Here is a 21247-nt window from a genome sequence, read left to right on the forward strand (position 1 = left end):
ATTTTGGTTTCCAGTAGATGGCGTCTAAGCCTCTTATAAAGCCTTAATAATGCTTTTATTTTCTTTTAGATATTTAATCACGCTCCCTACCCTCAGGTTCAGTCCCTGTCAGTGTTAGCAACAGTTCAGTAGTGTTTGCTCAGATTCCCCTGGGACTCCGCGAAGATAGGTCTCAGAGGGTATGGGAGGATGGCTGCTCTGGGTTGGGGTTGGGGGCTGTGGCTCAGTCTCAGTTTTTCAATTGCAGCCAGTAAAAATCAACTGTTGTTTCTCTGCCATCTGCTTCTTTGCTTTCTGCCCTGATGACTGGGCCCGCCACTGGCTGTGTGGAACTCACAAACTCTCTCAGGCAGGGCTGTTCAGGGAAGTGACCACACCTTTTCCCCTCCCCTTCTTTCTGCAGGGATCTCCGGTGGCTGCCAGAGGCAGCTTCTTTATTTGTCCCAGTCCACTGTCTGATATCCGGGGTTCTGACCTGTGGCAGCTCTTAAGTGCAGATTTCACGCTCAGACATGTTGGTGTGCAGCTGGGTGTTTTTTGTTGAGTTTTAGATGTTCAGCTTATTGTTATTTCAAGGGGAGAGATCTGGGGATGTCTCTCACTCAGCCATGTTTTCTTTCAATCCTGTTTTCTTCTATATTTTTTATCTTTTTAAGAGCGTCATATAAATGGAATCATATAACACATAACCTTTCGGGATGTTTGAACCTTCGTGAGAGAAAGCACATACCTCTGGGCACATGCATGATTTCCATCTCTGCCACCACTCAGCTTTTTCTGCACTTGGTGTTTTGAACTTTTAAGTAAATTTTATTAATAAAGTTCATAATTTCAAGTGTTTGCATTCCTCTAGCACTATCAGCGGAGGTGTAGTTTTATTTGACTTTCCGATGACTTGGCATCGAATGACATATCCGACATGTCTTTACTTTGCTGCATGGCAATGGCTTCGTAGAGCTGAACTATAGCATTTGTGTGAGTATTATCTGAAGTAAAGTCTGTACCTAAGCAAGATATTTTACTAGTAAGAGAACAAAGTCAGGTAAATCAGAAATATCAAACATTCTGATATTAAAATGAGAATATACCTCTACAAGTATGAAAAATAAAAGAATGCAAAGCGTGGTATGACAATCAATGGTTTCAATCATCTAGGAGAACTCTCTTCTAATGGTATTGAATAAAGATGACTACTTTTTGTAATTATATGCTTGTTTTAAGGATCTTGAGTGAGTACTCATGTTCGGTGGCCTCTCCGCTTCTGATGATCTCTGGAGAACTGCAGTTGAAGATCTCCAATTTGGGTAACTTTACAATTTTTGTTATTTAAGTGTGCATAATGTCACTCTAGTTGGTAAATATATAACCGAGCAGCAATTTATTGTTCTTTGTCTGCTGAACTGGTAGTAAATAATATCTAATAAGGTCATTTTATAAATCCGAATGACAATCTTTTTCTAGAACTTTTTTCAGAGCACCCAGTCAAATGTCTTAGGTCATTCAAGGGCTGATTAAAGAAAAGCAACCTATGGCTTTCGATAAAAGGACTGAGTATCATTGATTTATTTTTCTAGTTGACTGCGTGAAAGATGAAAATATGTATGTTTTGGGACAGTCTGAGTTCTATGGGCCTATTAGTGACCAGTTCATAATGAGACAACATTTGACTTTGTGAGGGGAAGAATGCAGGGCCATGAGAGGTAAGGCTAAAAATGTGTTAGTCCATAGGAGTGTCTGATACAGTAATTCATTTCAGTTTTAATATTCCATTTGTTCTTTTCAGTTTTTCAGAGGATGGGAAGATGATAAGAAAAGTGAAGATTCTGGGTGAGAGCAAAACCTTACTTAACTGCCCCTGAGAAATTTGTTTCTCTATATAGAGATAATTTGAAATGGTATAGGTATTAAACATAAAAATCATCTTGATATTTAGCAACTGTGAGGGCCGTGGATTTCTGAGAGGACAATGCTTCAACCCACAGAGAAAAGAAAATACTGTTCCTACTTACATCATGACCAATGGAGAGAATACAATTGTGTACAATCTTTTTGGAGATACTCAAATGTTTCCTTGGACAAGATTCTAGTTCATATCCCATCTTTATAGGTTTTTATTGGTTCCAAGAAAGGCATGAACTGGTTCCAATGTCTGCCATCCCAGAAAAATTTTTCCACCAGATGATATGCCCCTATTGTGATGTGCTGTTCCTGTAGTGTTTTAGCCAATGTTCATTGCAAATCATTTGGCTTCCAAAGGAAGCTGCCTTGGCTTTTCAATATTTTGTTCTCCTGGACCAAACTAATCAATAATTCCTCGAGATTCTTGATTATATTGGGGGAAAAGTTTTTTCTTCCATGGATTTGTCTTTATGTTCTCAAAGAGTTGCTTGCATAAATAAAAACTACAGTCAGAAATCATATTTAGCATGACAGTTTGCTGACGTATTTTTTCCAGGGCTAGATCCGAAGATACTTCAACCAATTTAGCTGAGGCTACAATTACTTTAAGATGTGGAGGACAAGTTTTGGCTACTGTATCAAAAGATCAGCAATGATAGCAATGGGGCTTTATTGGTAGGCACGTAGTTGAGTAATATTCCTAGGCATGGCTTTCCTTTTATAGTCACACAAAGGTCTATTGCAATCAGTGATCTTTTGATTAGTGATCCTATGAAGGTGTATGAGGTCATCTAGAAATATTGCCTTTAGAGCTGGGCACACAGAATATAGAGGCTTGTTGGAGCCCAATTAGGGACTTAATTGAGGTAATGGGAAAAATGTAAGTTTAAAATCTCAATAATCTGATGGTCAAACTCTGGTGTCTTTTATGTCCTTTTTGAGGAGAGCTGAGCTATCACTCTAAATAGAGAAGAGAAGGGGACCTCTGTGACAGGACTGCATGCCCGAGGGCTTCATTTCAGTCTTCAGCAGAGGGGGATTAGTTGGTTTTCTGCTATTTGCACAAGGTAACTGAGCAGACGTTAGTAGTGAGGAGGAATATTGCCTTAAAAATCAAGATCATAAGAACGACAGTGATTTTTTCAAACATCTTAGCCTTCTTATCAGAAAGTGATTTATTTCTACCTTAGGTGAAACAACAGCATATACAGGCATGAGGATACATGATGTTTCCGTCTTATGTCGTTTCTATAATCCATTACATGTAGTATTTTTAAATAAATGCCACTGCCTAGTTTCCATCACAGATGCAATGACTGATCATAGCAGTGGGTCAATCATCAGCTTTTTTTTTTTTCAATATGCAATTGTGCTCATGTTTATTTTCAGATGTAATTGTTTTTAAACTAAGTGTTGCCTAATGCAAAAGGAACTTTGCATTGAGTGAGACTCAACCAGTATATAGAAAATTTTGACGTGACTCCCACTAACTTGCTACACCAGGAAACCCGTTTCCTGTTCTGGGGCAGCAGCAACACAGCTCAGCATTTCTTCTTTCTCCCTCTCAGAGTCACCTTGTGTTGCAGAGCTCTGAAACTGAAAACGAACAAGATATTTTCCATCTAGTGAAAGAACATGGACATGTTGCTCTCCAGACTTCTGGAGGTGGTCATGGCTTCAGTGTGGCTAGGTAGGGATGGCCCAAGTGGGAATGGGCCTCCTGTGTGACCCAAGGACTGGGGGTCCAGGCAGTGTCTTCTGGGTACCTTGGGAAGGAAAGGTAGCAGGGTGTAAAAAAGATTTTTTTTTTGTCTCACACCATTTATCCCCAAACTTTCTGTTGTATATTTTTTCTTTCAGGATCCAGTATTGCCCAGAAGGTAACTCAAGGCCATCGGGCAATGTTAGTGCAAGAGAAGGAGGCTGTCACCCTGGACTGCAGATACGACACCAGTGATAGTAGTTATAGTTTATTCTGGTACAAGCAGCTCAGCAGTGGGACGATGATTTTACTTATTCGTCAGAACTCTTACAACCAGCGAAATGCCACAGAAGGTCGCTACTCTTTGAATTTTCAGAAAGCAAACAATTTCTGCAACCTCGTCATCACAGCTGCACAGCTGGAAGACACTGCATTGTATTTCTGTGCCCTGAGTGAGCCCACAGTGAGAGGTGTGTAGAAGGGAGATGTACCAAAACCCCAGGGCTCTGCCTGATGCATCCACCTGCTGTAGAGACCAAGGCTGGGAATTGCCATCACAGACAGGAAGTGGTGAGGTCTGTGGAAGCACAGATGTAGGTAGGGTTAGAGAGGAAATACTCTAAGAAAATACCTCTCTAGGTTCATAAACCATGTCTAGAGTTATCGTTCTTCAAAACCTTCTTATTCTTGAAAATTTGGTTTGAAATCATTTATTAAAGACAAAGAACATCCACAATGATCAATTTCCATTAGGTGATAGATTGAACTAGAAAAATTTACTGAGAAATTCAGAAACATCTGACAGAGAAATCAGTAAAACCTATGTGACGTGTTGGAATTTCAGATCAACTTGTTTAGTAAATTTTCATTCAGTATATATAATGTGCTATATATACTGAATATATATACTATATATACTGAAGTAAAATTCTCTTTTACTCTGTTTGGGTTGGCTGGATCTAAGAATTAAACTAACATAAGACACATTAACAGGAGAAAAGGACTCAAATTTATTGAAGTTTTACTTATATGTAGAAGCCTTCACAAGAGAATGAAGATCTGAAGACTTACAGAGCAGGAACATTTAAAACCATTTAGATAAAGAAACAATCGATTCGTGTAGAATTTACCAGACCAAGTCATGTGAGCTCACGGAAGTGCACCTAGGGCTCAGTCATTCTTATCTTTCTTAATGAGCAAGATGAAAATTAGTTTAAGAAAGTTAGCAGATGGTAGTGGTGCTGTGTCTGGCCTGTGAGTCTCTCTCCAATAAAAGTAGAATTTATTTTCTGCCTTTAGGCAGTAAAAGAGAACCTTTTTTGTGATTTCTGCCTTTACTTCAAAATAATTTTTATGTCAGAGAAGCATATTTTTGGAGTGATATATTCTGATCTCTTTCAATTGAAGCATATTTTTGGAGTGATATATTCTGATCTCTTTCAATCTCTTCCTTATTGAAGACAATGGCTATTAGCCATCTCTTTCCTTATTGAAGACAATAGCCATTGTCTTCAATAAGGAAAGTCATGAAATCTCTCTGTATGTTTCCTCTTTTCGTATATCATAGATTTTTTTTTTACTTCTTAACGAATTGGTTTAATTTAGGTTTGTTTGCTGTGAGTCAATGATACTCATATTTATTTTCTAAGGTACCTACTATATGACAAACTGTGCTCAGAGCTCATTCCATCTTATTGCCACTCTGGCATAAAAGGACTCAATTTCCATAACTCAGATTTACCTTCCTCCAACTAATGTTATCCAAAAAGTTATAAAAAATTAGTGGGGTTTGAGATACTTGTGGAGGATCTCCCTGGTAGAGACACAAACCTCTTTATTTGTACACAAATAGGCATCCTTTTGCTCCTAATATGTTTCTCCACTACTATAATACATGAAATTCCTCTTTTCGTTATGTTTCTGCAAGCTTTATTTCCATTGATCTCTTTGTCTCATTTTATGCCAACCTGAGATGATACTTTTACAGAAACTCATATTGCCTGTGAGGGTCAATTGTTCCTCACTGTTACTGCTTTGCCCCACATCTTTGGGTAATTATTATACATTTATATTTTAATTTAAATGATAGAAATTTTGTCCCATTTTACTGATGCTCAACATTCCTTCATTAAAAGAAACAAAGAAGCAAGAGATATAATATTTGAAAACCAGAAAGTTAGAATTACTTTTAATTACTTTCTTAACATTTAAAATATCTCTTTTTTTCCCATTTTTACTTTAATACTTGAAAATGCTGTGTTTCTGTATAAAAGACTTTGAATGTTTTTCATTATATTTTGAAGCCTTTTCCTTTATGCTCACATTTAATTAAACTTTTTTATGTTCATTTTTATTGGCATTCCATGTATGAAAAAGGTATTTAAAAAAATCACATTAATTATGTAGCTAAGAGTTTGTAACTTTCAACGTACAGATAATTTGCAACACATCCTTACTTGTGTTGACTGTAAATTTCATTTTACAGAGCTAGTGAATTTTAATACACCTACTAAACATGGTACAATAAAAACGATTCACTCTTGAGTAGAGATGTAAATATTAAATTAAAAAATTAAAAAATAAGAGACTGTATATTAACAGAATAATGTAGCTTGATTTCTTAATAAAAGTTATTTATTCAATTCCATATATGTATTTATTTTAAAAAATGCATTGTGTGCCTAACGTGTGACCAAATTTCTGCTGAGAGCTCATTCTGTTTAATTGCTTTATTAACATCTGGAAGAGCTCAATTTTTATAGTATCGGTTTATCTGCCTCCTATCAATCTCATCCATAAAGTGATCAACTCTTGGTGACTATCAGAGGATATGGTGAAGGGGCCAAGTACGAATTCTCGAATTCTGTTTGGTTTTTTTTTTTCTGCTCTTGTCTTCGTATTACCCCTCCACCAGCAGCATTTAATGCCATCCTGTGGCTCATTTTGTACAATCTCAGGCCTGCTATGCTTAATTAACGTTCCACAATCCAAAGTCTTTATTCTGTCCTATTTCCTCCTTTCATCTTTAACCCTGTGTTCTCAGTGTCTTAAAATTTGATTGGTAATGGTTGATTGATAAGTGATCATGTATATGTTCCTCTTATACTTGAACATGTGTAGAGTAGAAATCATAAAGAGATGCCTGTTTTTAAAAGTTTTTAAAATTATTTTTAATTTTGGTAATATGCACATAACTTCAAATTTACCATCTAATCATTTTTAAATGTACAGCTCAGTGGTATTAAGTACATTCATATTATTGTAAAATTATCACCACTATCCATCTCCAGAATGCTTTTCAACTTGCAAAACTGAAACTCTGTACCCATTAAAAGAATAGCTCCCCATTTTTCTTTTCTCCTCAGCCCCTTGAAACCACCATTCTACTTTCTGTGTCTATGAATTTGACCAATTTAGGTACCTCTTACAAGAGGAATCATATAGCAGTTGTCTTTTTTTGTGACTGGCTTATTTAATTTATTATGACGTCTTCAAAATTCATCTATGTTGTACCATGTTGTCAGAATTTCCTTCCTTTTTAAGACTGAATGATATTCCATTGTATGTCATTCCAAGTTTTGCTCTATTGATGAACACTTGAGTTACTTCTACCTTTGCCTATTGTGAATAATGCTACTATATACATGGATGTACAAATATCTCAATATTTCAAGTATAATCCATTTTTTTCAACTTTGGGGAGCTCTATACCCAGAAATGGATTTGCTGGTCTATATGGCAATTCTATGTTCATTATTGTGAGGAAATGCCATACAGTATTGCACACTGGATGCCATTTTATCCTGTTACCAACATTGCACAAGGGATTTAATTTCTCCACATTTTTGTTACCACTTTTCTATTTTTTAATAATTTTTATTTTTATTTTAAGTTTATTTATTTATTTTTTCCTCTCTTTAATTCCCACCCTCTTTCCACCCTTGACCTATCGATGTTGCCATCTCCCTTAAGAACTGGATCTCTGAGGCAGGGAGACTCCTTCCACACGCTACGATGGGCACCCGGAGCATGGTGCATGGGGTGAGGGGGGGCCTGGAGCACCCGGGGTATGGTCCGTGACCCCACTGGGGCACAAACCCAGGACCTTCTGCGTGTAAAGCAGACGTGTTAACCACTACACTATGGACCAACCTTCTGGTGTGTGTTTTTGTTTTTTTTTTTGATAGTAACTATATCAATGAGTTTTAAGTGGTATCACATTTTTGTTTTGAGTTGTATTTCCCTACTAATTAGTGTTGTTTAGCATCTTTTCATGTACTTTTTGGCCATTTGGATATCTTAGAAACAGCTGTTCGAGTCCTTTACCCATCTTTAAATTGGGTTTCTTGGTTTTGTTGTTTTTGAGTGGTGAGAGGTCTTTTGTATTCGGGATGTTATATCCTAATCAGGTATAAAATATGCAAATATATTTTCCCATTATGTAGGTGGTCTTTTCATTCTGTTGATTGTATCCTTTGATGCACAGATGGTTTTAATTTTGATATAATCTATTTTTTTCCTTTTTGGTATCCAATGTATGAAAATTGTCCTTCATGTTTTCTTCTAAAAGTCTTTTGGGTTTAGCTTTACGGTTAGGTCTTTTATCCATATTGAGTTGATTTTTGCGTATGGTGTAAGGTAAGGGTCCAACTTCATTTCTTTGGTGTAGATTTCTAGTTCTCCCAACACTACTTATTGAAAAGACTGTCCCTTCCCCATTAAAGGGGCTTGAGACCCTAGATAAAGTTTATCTGATCATGTATACAAAGATTTATTTCTGAGGTCTCTATTCTCTTCCATTGTTCTACATGTCTGTCTTTATGCCAACACAACACTGTCTTGATTACTGTGGCTTTTTAATAAATTTTACAATCAAGATGTGTAAAACTTCCAACTTAATTTTTTTTCAATATCATTTTAGCTCCTTGGGGTCCCTTGAGATGTCATATAAATTTTAGGATGGATTTTCCTATTTGTGCAAAAAGTACCTTTGGGATTCTGATAGGGATTGCATTAAATGTCGGATAGCCTTTAGTAGTATTGACTTATTAACAAAATCTTAAGTGTTCTAATTCATGAGCAGAAATGTCTTTTTCTTTATTTTTATTTTTAAAATTGCTTTCAGCAACATTTTGTAGTTTCAGTGTACATGTATTTCGCTCCCTTGGATACGTTTATTTTTAAAATATAATTGTAAATGGAATTTTCTTAATTTCTTTTTCAATTATTCATTATTAGTGATAGACGTGTAAATGAGTTTTCCATGTGTTTTTTGGTATCCTGCAATTTTGCTGAATTCATTAGTATCAAGGGGAAACATTTTTGAGGGTGGAATTTCAGGTGCTGTGACAGTTGAGAGGGGGTTAGGATATTTATCCTATGTACCTCAAGGATTAATGTAGGCCCTAAATTTTCAGCATACAAAGGTGTATGAACTCCATAGTGTAATAATTTTAAATATTTAATACACCCGTTCCTTCACATTTTAATTTAGAAGTTGAGACATGAAAGGATAATCCTTCCTAGAATAAATATTCTAATATATGATGATGTGCTGAACGAGATGCATAATTTGCAACTGAATGCTGATTTTTAAAGCAATGTCTTGTTAGCAATAGAGAATACTCAAGCAGGAGAAAATAAGGTATGCTCTACTTTAATATGTTAACACCAATTCTATACCAACAAGAATCCCCAATTTGAGATGTGGTGAAGAAGGAAACTTTATTCAATGCAAATAGCTCAATTGTGTTAAGGCACATCGGTGAGAACAGCCACGTAACAGCTCAACAATGCTATAGCTCAATTTTGAAACAGGGGTGTCTTGGAACAATACTGCTCTGAAGCAGCCCTCCAGTGAGGTGCACTATTGCCTCGCCCACTGTCTTCTGTGTTTCAGCTCTAGCCAGAAAAATGCAGGCTCCTGTTTCAGGGGTAAAGGGATAGTGAGTTCCCTGAGCAAGAATGGAGCTGACTTATATAGAAAGAAGTCCCAACCCCTGGTCTCTGATTGGTCTATCCTCATGCAAATAAGGACTCCAAATCCACACAGTTTGATTGGTTCAAAAAGCATTGTCCTGGTGTTCAGAATGGAGACACTGTGATTGGTTTGTGAGAATGCTAATGAGGATATAGCTACGCAGGTGTGATTGGACAGAAAAGGTTGCAGTCCTATTGGTTGAAATACAATTCCAGGAACTTTTTTCTAAGTGTTGCCTCAGGCACAGGAACACAGTGTAGGAAGGCAGTTGAGTGTGGGAGGCAGGCAGTTTAGTGCGGGAGGTAGGTAGTTTAGTGAGGGAGGTAGGCAGTTTAGTAGAGGCTTTTCCTGAAGTGTGGTTTGCATGAGAGGTCCCTGTTAAGCCCAGCTAGCCACCAGGAGTCCTTCTTGGTAGGTAAAATCTTTCTCAGGGTCCACACATCCTATAAAGACACAGTAGAAAAGTTTTACCTCAGTGAATAAAACTAGGAAATGAAAGATCTAAAACTTAACTCAGGTCATTTGACTCTGGTTGAACTAAAATGAGATAACTTCAACATACAACTCAAGAAATTTGAAAATAAACAATAAAATAAAATTTAAAAATACAGATTGGAGGGATCAAAGATAAAAGCAGAAATTGATTGATCAAAGGAAAATGATAAAATCAATGATAAAACCACAATCTTATTTGAAAAAATACTAAAAGAATCCAGCAAAAACTTAGGAGGGAAAAATACATGCACAAAAAATGAAATACAACATAGTTAAGTTGACTTTATTTTAGGAATATAATGGTTACCTTAGTACTTGAAGGTCTATTAATGTAATTCTTCATATAAAATCTTAAATGATTCAAACATGTTTTTAAGCCTGGTTTGAAGAATTGGAAAAAGAATGATTTCTTTTGGATCTGAGACAGTTCACTGTACCTATTCAGTACATGTGTATTTGTGTAAGCTTATCTGATTTTGGCAGCTTTTACAATATTTGGATTCTTTCTCTCAATTTCACTAAAATTATAGACATGGCATGTGTTCCTCTTCTTTAGTCTCTTTATTGCATCTAGATTGTTTCTATGAGGATAAGGGGGAAATGTTTCTTCAACCATATTTATATGGAAATCTTGGTTTCCATATTACTGCTTGTGTATGTGTTTTTTATTGCAAGGTGCTCCAAGTTTTATTCTAGAAAGTGCTGGGCCAGTGAACGTGGTTCAACTTTATGGGATGTACAGACTATTCAAGTCCTGGAGTGCATCTGAAAACTATTCTCATTTCTGTTCTTAACCTCTACAATCTTGTGAAGTAAAGCTTCATAATTGTAATTGATTATGTGCAGGCCCAACCGTGGTTTAAAAAATGTGTCATATAGAAAGCACCGAGCTATAATCCTATGTATGAAAAACATTCAAAGTGGTTAATTTGAACAACTGTGTTCTAGACTCCTTTACCATGAGTATAAGGAACAGAGAGAGAGAGAATAATCACTGGTGGTGAGTAAAGTTCCAGTATTCTAGTGGTTCACAAAAGCCAGAAAAGTATGTCACCCTTACTGCAGTGCGTTGCTTAGGTCAGGTACCTAATACTAGGTCCGAAAGGAACACTCATGCCATTGACTGGTAGTTTACTCCTAAATTATAGTTTGTGTATCCTGTAAAATATGTTTATTTTGTTTTGTTTGCATTCACTCTAGGCTGTTACTTTGTATCTTGACTATCAGAAAACATGGAGTAATGAGACTGGGGTAGGGTGATAGCTGAGTTAGTTTATGTGGAGTGGGCTTTCTTGATGGTTTCTGCCCACTAGGGGGCACTGTAGGCCTAATAAGAAATTTTTCTGATGGTCTACAGAGTAGAACAGTTAAGACAGGAGACCAGTGAGCTGTGAGCCAAATTATAAAGAGCTACAATGAAGAGCACGGTAACAGTGTTGGTGTAAAGTTGTGTCAGGTTTTCAGGTCTGCCCCTCTATGTGATCTTTAGAAAGCTAGAGTCCTTATGCTATGAATTCTCGTGAGGATGGTTCGCAGAAGAGGCACCGGGGATAGGGCATTAGCGGTAATCGGGAGTCTGGAAACTCAACAGAGAACATCTATGTAAGCTGTTTTCAATTTTTTAATTGTTATGACTAAAGTTTCCCAAACCCATGGACTTAGAAAGTAATCTACGAGACCCCTTATACTAACTTTTCATATATCTTCCTGAAAGTAGAATGAACTAGAATAAAGAGAAGATGAAGGAAAACATATGGAACGAAATACAAGGAAAGAAAGAGGACAATATTTAATTTGAGCAGCAAAGTGTGGTCGCGCCAGAATCAGCCATGTGAATCAACAGGGTGTCCATGAGTTGAAACGGAGAGGTGGAAATTAAGTCAGAGTGGATATTTTACACATATCTAATTTTTTACCAATCATATTCTATGAAGATGGTGGCATTGTGTATTGCTTTCCAGAGCTCTCCAGATATCAAGAAAATATATTTACTTCTGCAATACAGAATACATGCTGTCAGACAGTTTTCCTTTATCAGAATTTTTATATAACTGAATCTCATATTCTGCATGACATCATGCAATTTAGCAAATGGGGTCACTCTTTCTAGCATTCTTAAGGGTTTACATAGCCCTTGATACACTGATTCATCTAGAAACAACTACCTGTCCTCATACATATTGCCCAAACTCGTCTTACATAAAGGGTTAAAAAAAAAACCTTATTTCTTCATGCATTGGAAATATTTCCCCTTACTCCTGCACTGTTGGCAGCCACCATTTTGGACAGATGACTGTGCCATCTGACTGGGCCAGTGGGGGTGGAACTTCCTTTTAAGTGACTGACAGGGCTCAGATGTGATTGGTGCTCAGTGAGTCTGGCAGAACCTAACGACTGAGGGACATCATTTGCCTGGGTCTAGGACTCTACGCCCTCCAGAGCAGGGCCAAAGTCACCACAGCAACTAGGCAAGGAGTCATGGAGAGACACCGGGGAGCTCTGCTGGGGCTTCTGTGGGTACAGGTTTGCTGTGAGTTAGGGCCCTCACAGGTGGGGGACTGGGGAGTGTTTAATGGGTGACAGTGTAGGGAGGGAAGGGAGAGCTACACACAGCTCCTAGACAGTCCTGCTTGGGTGCTCCTTGGGATATTTCACAGTTTTAGAACTGCATCATTAGTCCCCAGTGACATCATTTGTGTCTGTTTTACTTTTCCCAAGCAGGGGTGAGAGGACTGGAGGTGGAGCAGAATCCTTCATCCCTGAGTCTCCAGGAGGGGACCAACTCTACTCTGAGGTGCAGTTTTTCTGCCACTGTGAGCATTCTGCAGTGGTTCCGACAGGATCCTGGGGGCGGCCTCACCAGTCTGTTTTTCCTGACTTCAGGGATGAAGACAAATGGAAGGTTAAGCTCCACAGTGAATTTTAAGGAACGGAACAGTACCCTACACATCATGGCCTCCCAACTGGAGGACTCAGCCACCTACCTCTGTGCAGTGGAGGCACAGTGCTCCCAGATGATCTGCAGCCTGTACCCAAACTGCAGCTGGGCCTGCAGCCCCACCCCTCCCACGGGGCTCACGTGTTGCCCCTACACTCGCCTTTGCACATCTTTGGATTTTCAAATTTATATTCCAGCACCGTTTTCCTTCCTAAAATTAGAATCTTCAGGACTGTCATAATCCTTGTTTTCTTGCACTTTTTTACCCAAAATCCATTGACAAATAAAAAGTTCTAATATGAAACCATTAAGACAATTGATAAAGATGCCAATATCCAGCGCCCTGTTGAAAAAAATCCTTTTGCAGGTAGCCCATATATTCCATGTGAATTACTGTGCTGGAATAGACTTGGAAAAAATCTATGATGGTCAACATATAGAAAGAGATGACTCAGTTTTTCGGTTAACTGTGGATGGTTCTACTTTCCAAAAAAAGAGAGGAAAATGTATGTATTTTTTTAATGTTCATATTAAACTTATTCAGTCCTAGAAATAGAAATATAATAAAAATAATTTTATTGAGGATCAGGCATTCATCTAGCTTACTACATATATTATCTATTTCAGTATTGATAAAACTTAAGCAATAAGTAGTCTCTGGTTTTTACACATGAATAAAATGAGGATCGCAGGACCTAAGCTGCTTGCTTGAACTCACATTATTACTGAATTAGTGAAAGTTGGGTGACATGAGAGCTTATACTCTGGGCTACCTGATGTAAAAACTCTTTAGAATCACTTAATTTGAACAATTACTATCAATAAATTTGTACAACGTAGTCGTGTGTATCACTACCATCAATATTCATTTAGGTCTCTTCTTTTAAATTAAGTTTACTGGGTAACGTTGGTTAATTACATTATATAAGTTTCAGATGTACAATTATATAATACATCATCTGTATATTGCATGCATGCTCGTGACTCACAATTTAGTCCCCTCTATCATTCATATGTTAGACCTCCTGTACCCTCTTAATAGTGCCCCACCCCCTTTCCCCTCTGGTAACCACCATACTGTTGTCTGTGTCTATCAGTCTTATGTCCTGTTTGTTCATTTGTTGCTCTGTGTTTTTTATCCCACATATGAGTGAAATAATATGGTTTTGTCCTTTTCCATCTGACTTATTTTACTCAATGTAATACTGACAAGATCCATCCATGTTGTTGTAAATGGCAATATTTCATAATTTTTATTGGCTGAGTAGTATTGCATTGCATGTATGTAACACCTCTTCTTTACCTAATCATTTCTCAAAAGACACTTACATTGTTTCCATGTCTTGGCTATTATAAGCAATGCCGTTGTGAACATAGTGGTACATACTTCTTGCCAATTAGTGTTTTCAATTCTTTAGGTAGAACCGGAAGATGGATTGCTGGATCATATGGGAGGACTATTCTTAATTTGGTGGGGAGGCAGGGACTTCATACTGTTTTTCATCGAAGCTGCACCAATTTACTCTCCCACCTGCAGTGTATGAAGGTTCTATTTAGGTCATTTATAAAGAGCAACTTGTATTGAAGAGCTCAGGGAAATTTCATTCTGTTCCATTAAAATCCATGTCTCTTCCTTGCATTTTATGTGAATCTATTACCCATGAGTACATAATATTCTTCACAGTTTGGGGAAGGAAGCAGAAACCTTCCAGGACTATCCTAAAAAAAACCCTTCTCTGGTGTAGCCAGAGACAAAGACTTCTGGCAACCAAACCTGAAGTTTAAAGTTGCATATGGCTTATTGCAATGCAAATCCAATTCCAAGCTGCACTGTATTTTGTGATAATGTAGGGCATTGATAGGAAGGTCTGGGAATCTGAACATTAAGATGAAGACAAATGGGCTGACTCTGGTGATGCTAGGAGCAAGGCCAGCTTCTCGGGCATGTGACCTGTGAAGTTGCAGAAGGAACCCTGCTTTTGGTTTAATGCTCTGTGATCACTACCTTGAAATTCTTAATGATTTAATGTTTTACTTCTGTTTTCTAAGAGAAATCCCATAAGTGGTTGAAACATGTGTGAACAGAGGAGATGAACTGGGCAGGAAGATACAGGACAGGAGCACATGCAGGCTCAGGTTTATGGTCCCAGCAGGGAGAGTGAGTTAAACAGTTGTCAGGGCCACCTGCTGTGCCTATGCATAACCTTCACTATCTGGGGCTCTGAGAAGGAGCAAAGGGGTGCAGTAAACTTTGTCGATAGATTATCACAAAATGAAAGTGTGTACATGAACATTTCTGTAAAGTAGTTTGGCAGTTTCTAACAAAAGTAAACACACTGTTACAATACAAACCAATAATAGTGTTTCTGGGTATTTACCCAAAGTGGTTAAGAAGTTATGTCTGCACAAGATCTTGTCTAGTAGTGTTCATAGCAGGTTTATTCATAATTGTCATACTTGACGGCAACCAAGATGTCCTTAGTAGATGAATAAATAAATAAATGGCGGTACATCCAAACAATGAAATGTTATTTGGTACCAGAAAGAAATGAGGTATCAAGCCCTGAAAAGATAGAGAAACCTAAAAGCACATTACTAAATCAAAGGAGGCAATCGGAAAAGTCTACATAGTGTATGATTTCAACTATATGATATTCTGAAAAAGGCAAAACTATGGAGAGAGTAAACAAACAAACAAACAAACAAACAAACAAAAAAACAGTGGTAGCCAAGGGTTGAGAGGAAAGCGAGGAAGACTAAGCAGAGCAAAGAGGATTTTAACGATATGAAACCAGTCTCTGTGATACTATAATGATGCATACGTGGCATTATACATTTGTGTAAGCCCATAGAATGTACAACACCAAGAGTAAACCCTAATGTAAACTCTGCACCTTGGGTCGTTATGACATGTTAATGTATGTTTGTCAGTTGTAAGAAATATACCACTCTCGTGAGAAAGCTCATGTGTGGGGGTAGGAGGCATATTGGAACTCTCTGTACTTCTTTCTTTTCCTGTTACCATAAAATAAGTAAAAAGTAGGTCTTAAAAAATTAATCTCATCTTAAACGAAACTTTTTTGTAAGAGTTAAAGAATTTTAGAAATGTGTTCCACTAGAAACATTACCTAATGTCATTTCCCAGTGCTTCTCTAAAAAAGAGATCTTATTTCCATTTTGCACTGGATCTCAAAAATAATATAGCCAACATTGGCTGGGCATTTTATACCCCCAAACTAACCTTGCAAGGTGAATGACCAGAAGGCATAACACAATCGAGTTGTTGTAGAAAGTGCTTCTTGCTTTGCATTTTATTAAGCTCAACCAACTCCTCCAGGTTCTCCCAGTTGTGGAGATTTTCTTTCTCCTTTTCCTACAGGATTTATATGATATGCTATAGATACACATATAAGAAATAAGTCTCCAGAAGAACATCCTGCTCACCCATGGCTCAGTCATGGAGCCACCTCTATCTCACTACCTGTGATGATCTTCACACTCAGTGGTAAAATCCCACTTCATTCCATTTTACTGTGGACTTAGGATACTCTTGATCCAATAGGGATCTTATAGGAGAAATAAAAACTCAGATAAGAACTCACCATGAGGACCCTGTCTCTGCCACTGAAGAGGCCCCAGAATTGGTTAGGGGCTACCTCAGACTCACTAGACTTCATGGAAACATGGAAATGACCTTCGAGTTCCATGATAGAAAACAATTTCTTCCCATTGTCACACCGCTCTATGTTGCACATGACCGGTCCTCAATAAAAATAATTTTAGAGCTTCAAGACATCCTTTTGTCCAACCTTATTTTACAAAGACAAAGTAAGTCCAACATGCCAGTGTGAAACAATTCGGTAGTGGAGAAGCTAGGAGTAGAAGGAGACTGGACTTCCTCACTTTTCTTTAGCATTCTTTCCCCTGCCTTCTTCTTGCAGGATCGGATTGCTGAGCAAAGAGAATCTGTCTAGTGCAACCCAGCTGTATAGATCTCTACAGTTTGGGTGTGAGATTGTCGATTATTTTGAAGACTCAAATGGAGAATTCCAATTGGTGTAAATATTTGTTATCTTGGGAAGGACAGGAGACTCAGGCTGAGCCACTATATTCTACCAGGAAACCACTACCAGCATCACTAAGACTTTTGTAAGAGTAAGCTGAAGATGATGGTGCCATCCCCAACATCTCAACAATGGATATATTTCTAAGGACTTTTCTGAAGATAGTAAACATAGTCATCATCCCAGGTGGACACTCCTTGAGGCAGGATATGACTATAATGAGCATAACTCACACATTGTCAACAAAAATGATAATTGGAATTGGAAGACTCATGTGGCTGGGAGTCCGTGAAGATGATAAATAAAGGTTATCCAGGCCAAGCTTTGATGATAACTAAAGCAATATTCTAGGAAATAACCATGGAGCCGGGAATTTTGTCCAAGAGATGGCTATATCTATGCTATGGTTAATATATGAAACACTAGTTTTCACAAGAATGATCACATTCACTTCATTCTCTTCAGTTCTGCATGCCATACCTCAAAAGGACATGTATTGATCTGTCTTTCAAAGGAGGAAAATTTGTCCAGAGAAGAATTTGAGAAATCTTACCGTATGAAGAATGGGTGAGAGAATGGAAGATCCTCAAGATCAAGAAGTTCTACATACGTAAAATCACACATTTTATATATACACATATATTTACATAGTGAGTGATATTCTTCAGCATCGCTGTCTTTCAATCATGAGATGTGGAAGAGAGATTGATTTACTCTTTGTAAATCCAGAGGACCACTGAGTTCAAATTAGGGGAGGAGCTCTCATTTCTCCAAAGGGGTCGTCTTGCTTTCCCAGGGACGGTTTCTCATGATTAGTTTTTTAACGTCAGTTCTGATTTGTAATATTCCCTTAGCAGACACAGGCCATATTTAGGCTTCCCTAGATGTATTCTCACAGAGGTTATCAGAAAATTCCAAGAAGTTAAAGTGTATGAGAAAATATTTTTGGCAGAGAAAAATAATTCTGAAAACTCATAGGCCTGAAGGTCTTTATCAACATTTTGAGGAAAGAATACTGTAGTAGAGTTTGGGAGGAAAATGATGGAGTATGGGATCTGAGCCAGCAATGGTCAGGGAAGCAGGAATGCATGGCACGAGAGTTGGCTTACACTTTAGAAGACGTTCCAGTAAGGATATGTGTCAGTACTTACATTTTAGGACATGCCATTCATTTGATTTGAAAAATGAAAGCATCTCAAGAATCAACTCACATGTGGTTATATTTTCTGAATCTGCAGCCTGATATTCTCTCAGAATCTGTACTCTTTCAATAATTTGCAGACTATAAGACACATAGCATTGAAATGGATTTTTAAAAGCATGTCAGATTTTTCATTATAAGTCAACCCAATCTATGAATCATATTGTTTCCTATTGTTCAAATATTAATAACTCATGGAAGATATTCTCTGTCCTCTTATCACTGAGATCCTTTACTTTTTATCACAGTCATCTTGAGTGAGGGAAGATTTTCATTTTGACTGTTAAGACTGCAAATTCTCTTGGAATAGTAAGGTCAAGGGAAGAGGAAGATCAGCTTAGAGGGACAGTCTGAGAAAATAGGCATTGGAAATATTGAATGATCTTCGTTTATTCTGACCTTTGACTTACATGTTCCTTTTACTTTAGTCACATTGACACCATTTCACTCAGATTTTCTCTATAATAGATTTAGTTGAGAAAGAAGGTTATATATTTTCTTTGTTTAAAAGAGTGAATAATCACCAATGTTCGTAGCAGCGTTATTCACAGTAGCAGGACATGGAAGCAACTGAAGTGTCCTATGATAGATGATTGGATAAAGAAGCTGTGGTACATATACAGAATGTAATATTACTTATCATAAGAAGAGATGAAATACTGCCATTTGCAACAACATGGATGGACCTTGAAATAATCATACTAAGCAAAATAAGCCAGACAGAAAAGGTTAGTAATCACATGCTATCACTTATATGTGAGATATAAACCTAAAAGCAACAGATGAACTGGAGAGACAAACAGAGACTCATGGACATATAGTCTAATGGTTACTAGATGGTAAGATGTTGGAAAAGGAGAAGTAGATGGGTTAAAGGGGATCAAATATGTGGTGACAGAAAGAAATCTAACTATGGGAGGTAAATATACATATACCTTATTGTTAAAATGTACATTTGAAACATTGGATTTCGTTAACCAACGTCATCTTAAAAAAATTTAATTTAAAAAAATAAACAAGAAAGTGAATAATGGCACTTATCTGATGCAAACATGTAAACCCAGGCCATCGTTGTAAAATACCTACAGCATCTGCTTCATTCCAACATTTAGACAATGACTCAGTAGAGAACAGAGATAGAAATCAGTTCTCTACATTCTTACTTGATCTCTGATCTAAAGCTTACTTTGACCTATTGCTGCCACTACGTGTCTGAGTCTCTATAGGCACAGGGTCAGAGAACATTGAACCAGCAAGTTCAGTAGTTATAGATGTGACCACAAGGCGGTGGTGCTCCTCTGCTGATGCTGAATATGTGGAAGGTTCATTTTAGTGGATTCTAAATGAATAGCCTATAGCAGAAGCATAGCCTTTCTCCTATTGGCTGAGTAGTGCATGTGAGAAACTCTTATGTTTGTTAGAGAAAAGAAGGGATATTTTGATGATGGGAGAATCTCCTCTGTCTCTAGATTACAGGTCCATAGTGGATCCTAAATGGGAAGAATGCTGAAGACGTCCTTTAGAGTTTTATTCATTTTCTTGTGGCTGCAGATGGACTGTGAGTTGAGGGTTTATGAGAGTGTATCAGTGGTAATCTTTAGAAGCCAAGACTGGCTTTATTCGGGTTTCCTCTAGTTTCAGTAGAACAAGAAAATTCTGAAGCATAATGATCTGGTAAGGCTTCTCCTTTCTCTGACTTTTCTTTCTGCATAGGGGTCACCCGAGGAGAAAAAAATGGATCGGCATCCTTCCACCCTGTGTGTCCAGGAGGGGAACAGCTTTTTTATCTTCTGTACTTATTCAGACAGTGCTTCAGTATACTTCCTTTGGTATAAGCAAGAAGCTGGAAAAGGTCCTCAGCTCATTATAGATATTCATTCAAATAAGATGGAAAACCAAGTTGGAAGATTCTCTGTTATACCGAGGAAGGCGGACAAACAGCTCTCCCTGCGCATCGAAGCCACCCAGCCTGGAGACTCAGCTGTCTACTTCTGTGCAGCGAGTCTGCAGTGCTTCCCATGCACCTGCAAGCTGTGGGCAAACCTGCGAGTGGAGCAGCGCCCCCTTCTTTGAAGGGACAGAACTTCAAACACAGCATTTGTCATATTTGGTCCTCGAGTGAAAACTAATGTGTTGGATGTTATCAGCAGATAATTAGTAGGTTAAGTTAAAGATGACTCAGAAAGGGTTAGAACATTCTGTTGGTGACTTTTGTGTAATAGATTCTTGAAGGGAGTCAGTAATGTTTTATTTTGAAATTTAGGCTTTAAGGATGACTTCGCATTTGTTTTCTCTCCATTTCATAAAATCTCCTTAGTATCATTATCACAATCCTTATGAGGGACAGTCTTTTAACATTTTTTTTTTTTTACAAGAAGTTAGGATGTTATTTCAAAAGCATGAATACTATAGCTATGGCTATCCTAGAAAACTGAAGGCAGCCAGGATAGAATGTGATCAACTGCCTTTTGACTATGTTGAATTTAAGATGTTTGCCACATCCAAGTGAAAATATCCAGGGATCAACAGAATAACTTAAATGTGCTCACACAATACAAAGGAATTTTAATCTGTTCCCATTAATATGACACAATTTAACATTAATAATTGAGACCTGATTACGGAACCAGACTCTCTGATCTTGAATCTTTGTGCGCCTGTAACCTAGGGCAAGTTTTTTGTGCCTCAGACTCCTTATGTAAAATAGGTAAAAAAGTACATACTCCAAGATGTCTGAGTAAATTATGTAAAGTTCTTAGAATGCCATACAACATTTAACCGGTCTATAAATGTCTACCCTTGGTTGAAATAAAAAGGGTATTCTAGTTCTAAATGATCACAAATGTTATTATATTTCTAGTCACGTTCCATGAAAGGTGGAAGCAAATGTAACTCACAAAGAACAGGATGTTTTAAACAATCTATTTTTAAGTAGCAAGCTTCAAAGGCAAGTTCCTGATCCTTAAAC

The 21247-nt window shown here is 37.6% G+C and overlaps 2 gene segments (V, D, J or C); both read left to right on the plus strand.

The window, feature by feature from the left end:
• The first annotated feature begins 3369 nt into the window (after positions 1–3369).
• Positions 3370–4079, plus strand: LOC120599941 (T cell receptor alpha variable 14/delta variable 4-like). The segment is given in 2 exon segments: positions 3370–3589; positions 3760–4079. Coding segments are annotated over 2 exon segments (375 nt in total).
• An 8391-nt stretch (positions 4080–12470) lies between these two features.
• LOC120599942 (T cell receptor alpha variable 22-like) lies at positions 12471–13255 on the plus strand. The segment is given in 2 exon segments: positions 12471–12606; positions 12798–13255. Coding segments are annotated over 2 exon segments (510 nt in total).
• The last annotated feature ends 7992 nt before the right edge of the window (positions 13256–21247 follow it).

The sequence above is a fragment of the Pteropus medius genome, unplaced genomic scaffold (assembly GCF_902729225.1).
Source record: "Pteropus medius unplaced genomic scaffold, Ma_sr-lr_union100, whole genome shotgun sequence".
Classification (NCBI taxonomy): domain Eukaryota; kingdom Metazoa; phylum Chordata; class Mammalia; order Chiroptera; family Pteropodidae; genus Pteropus; species Pteropus medius.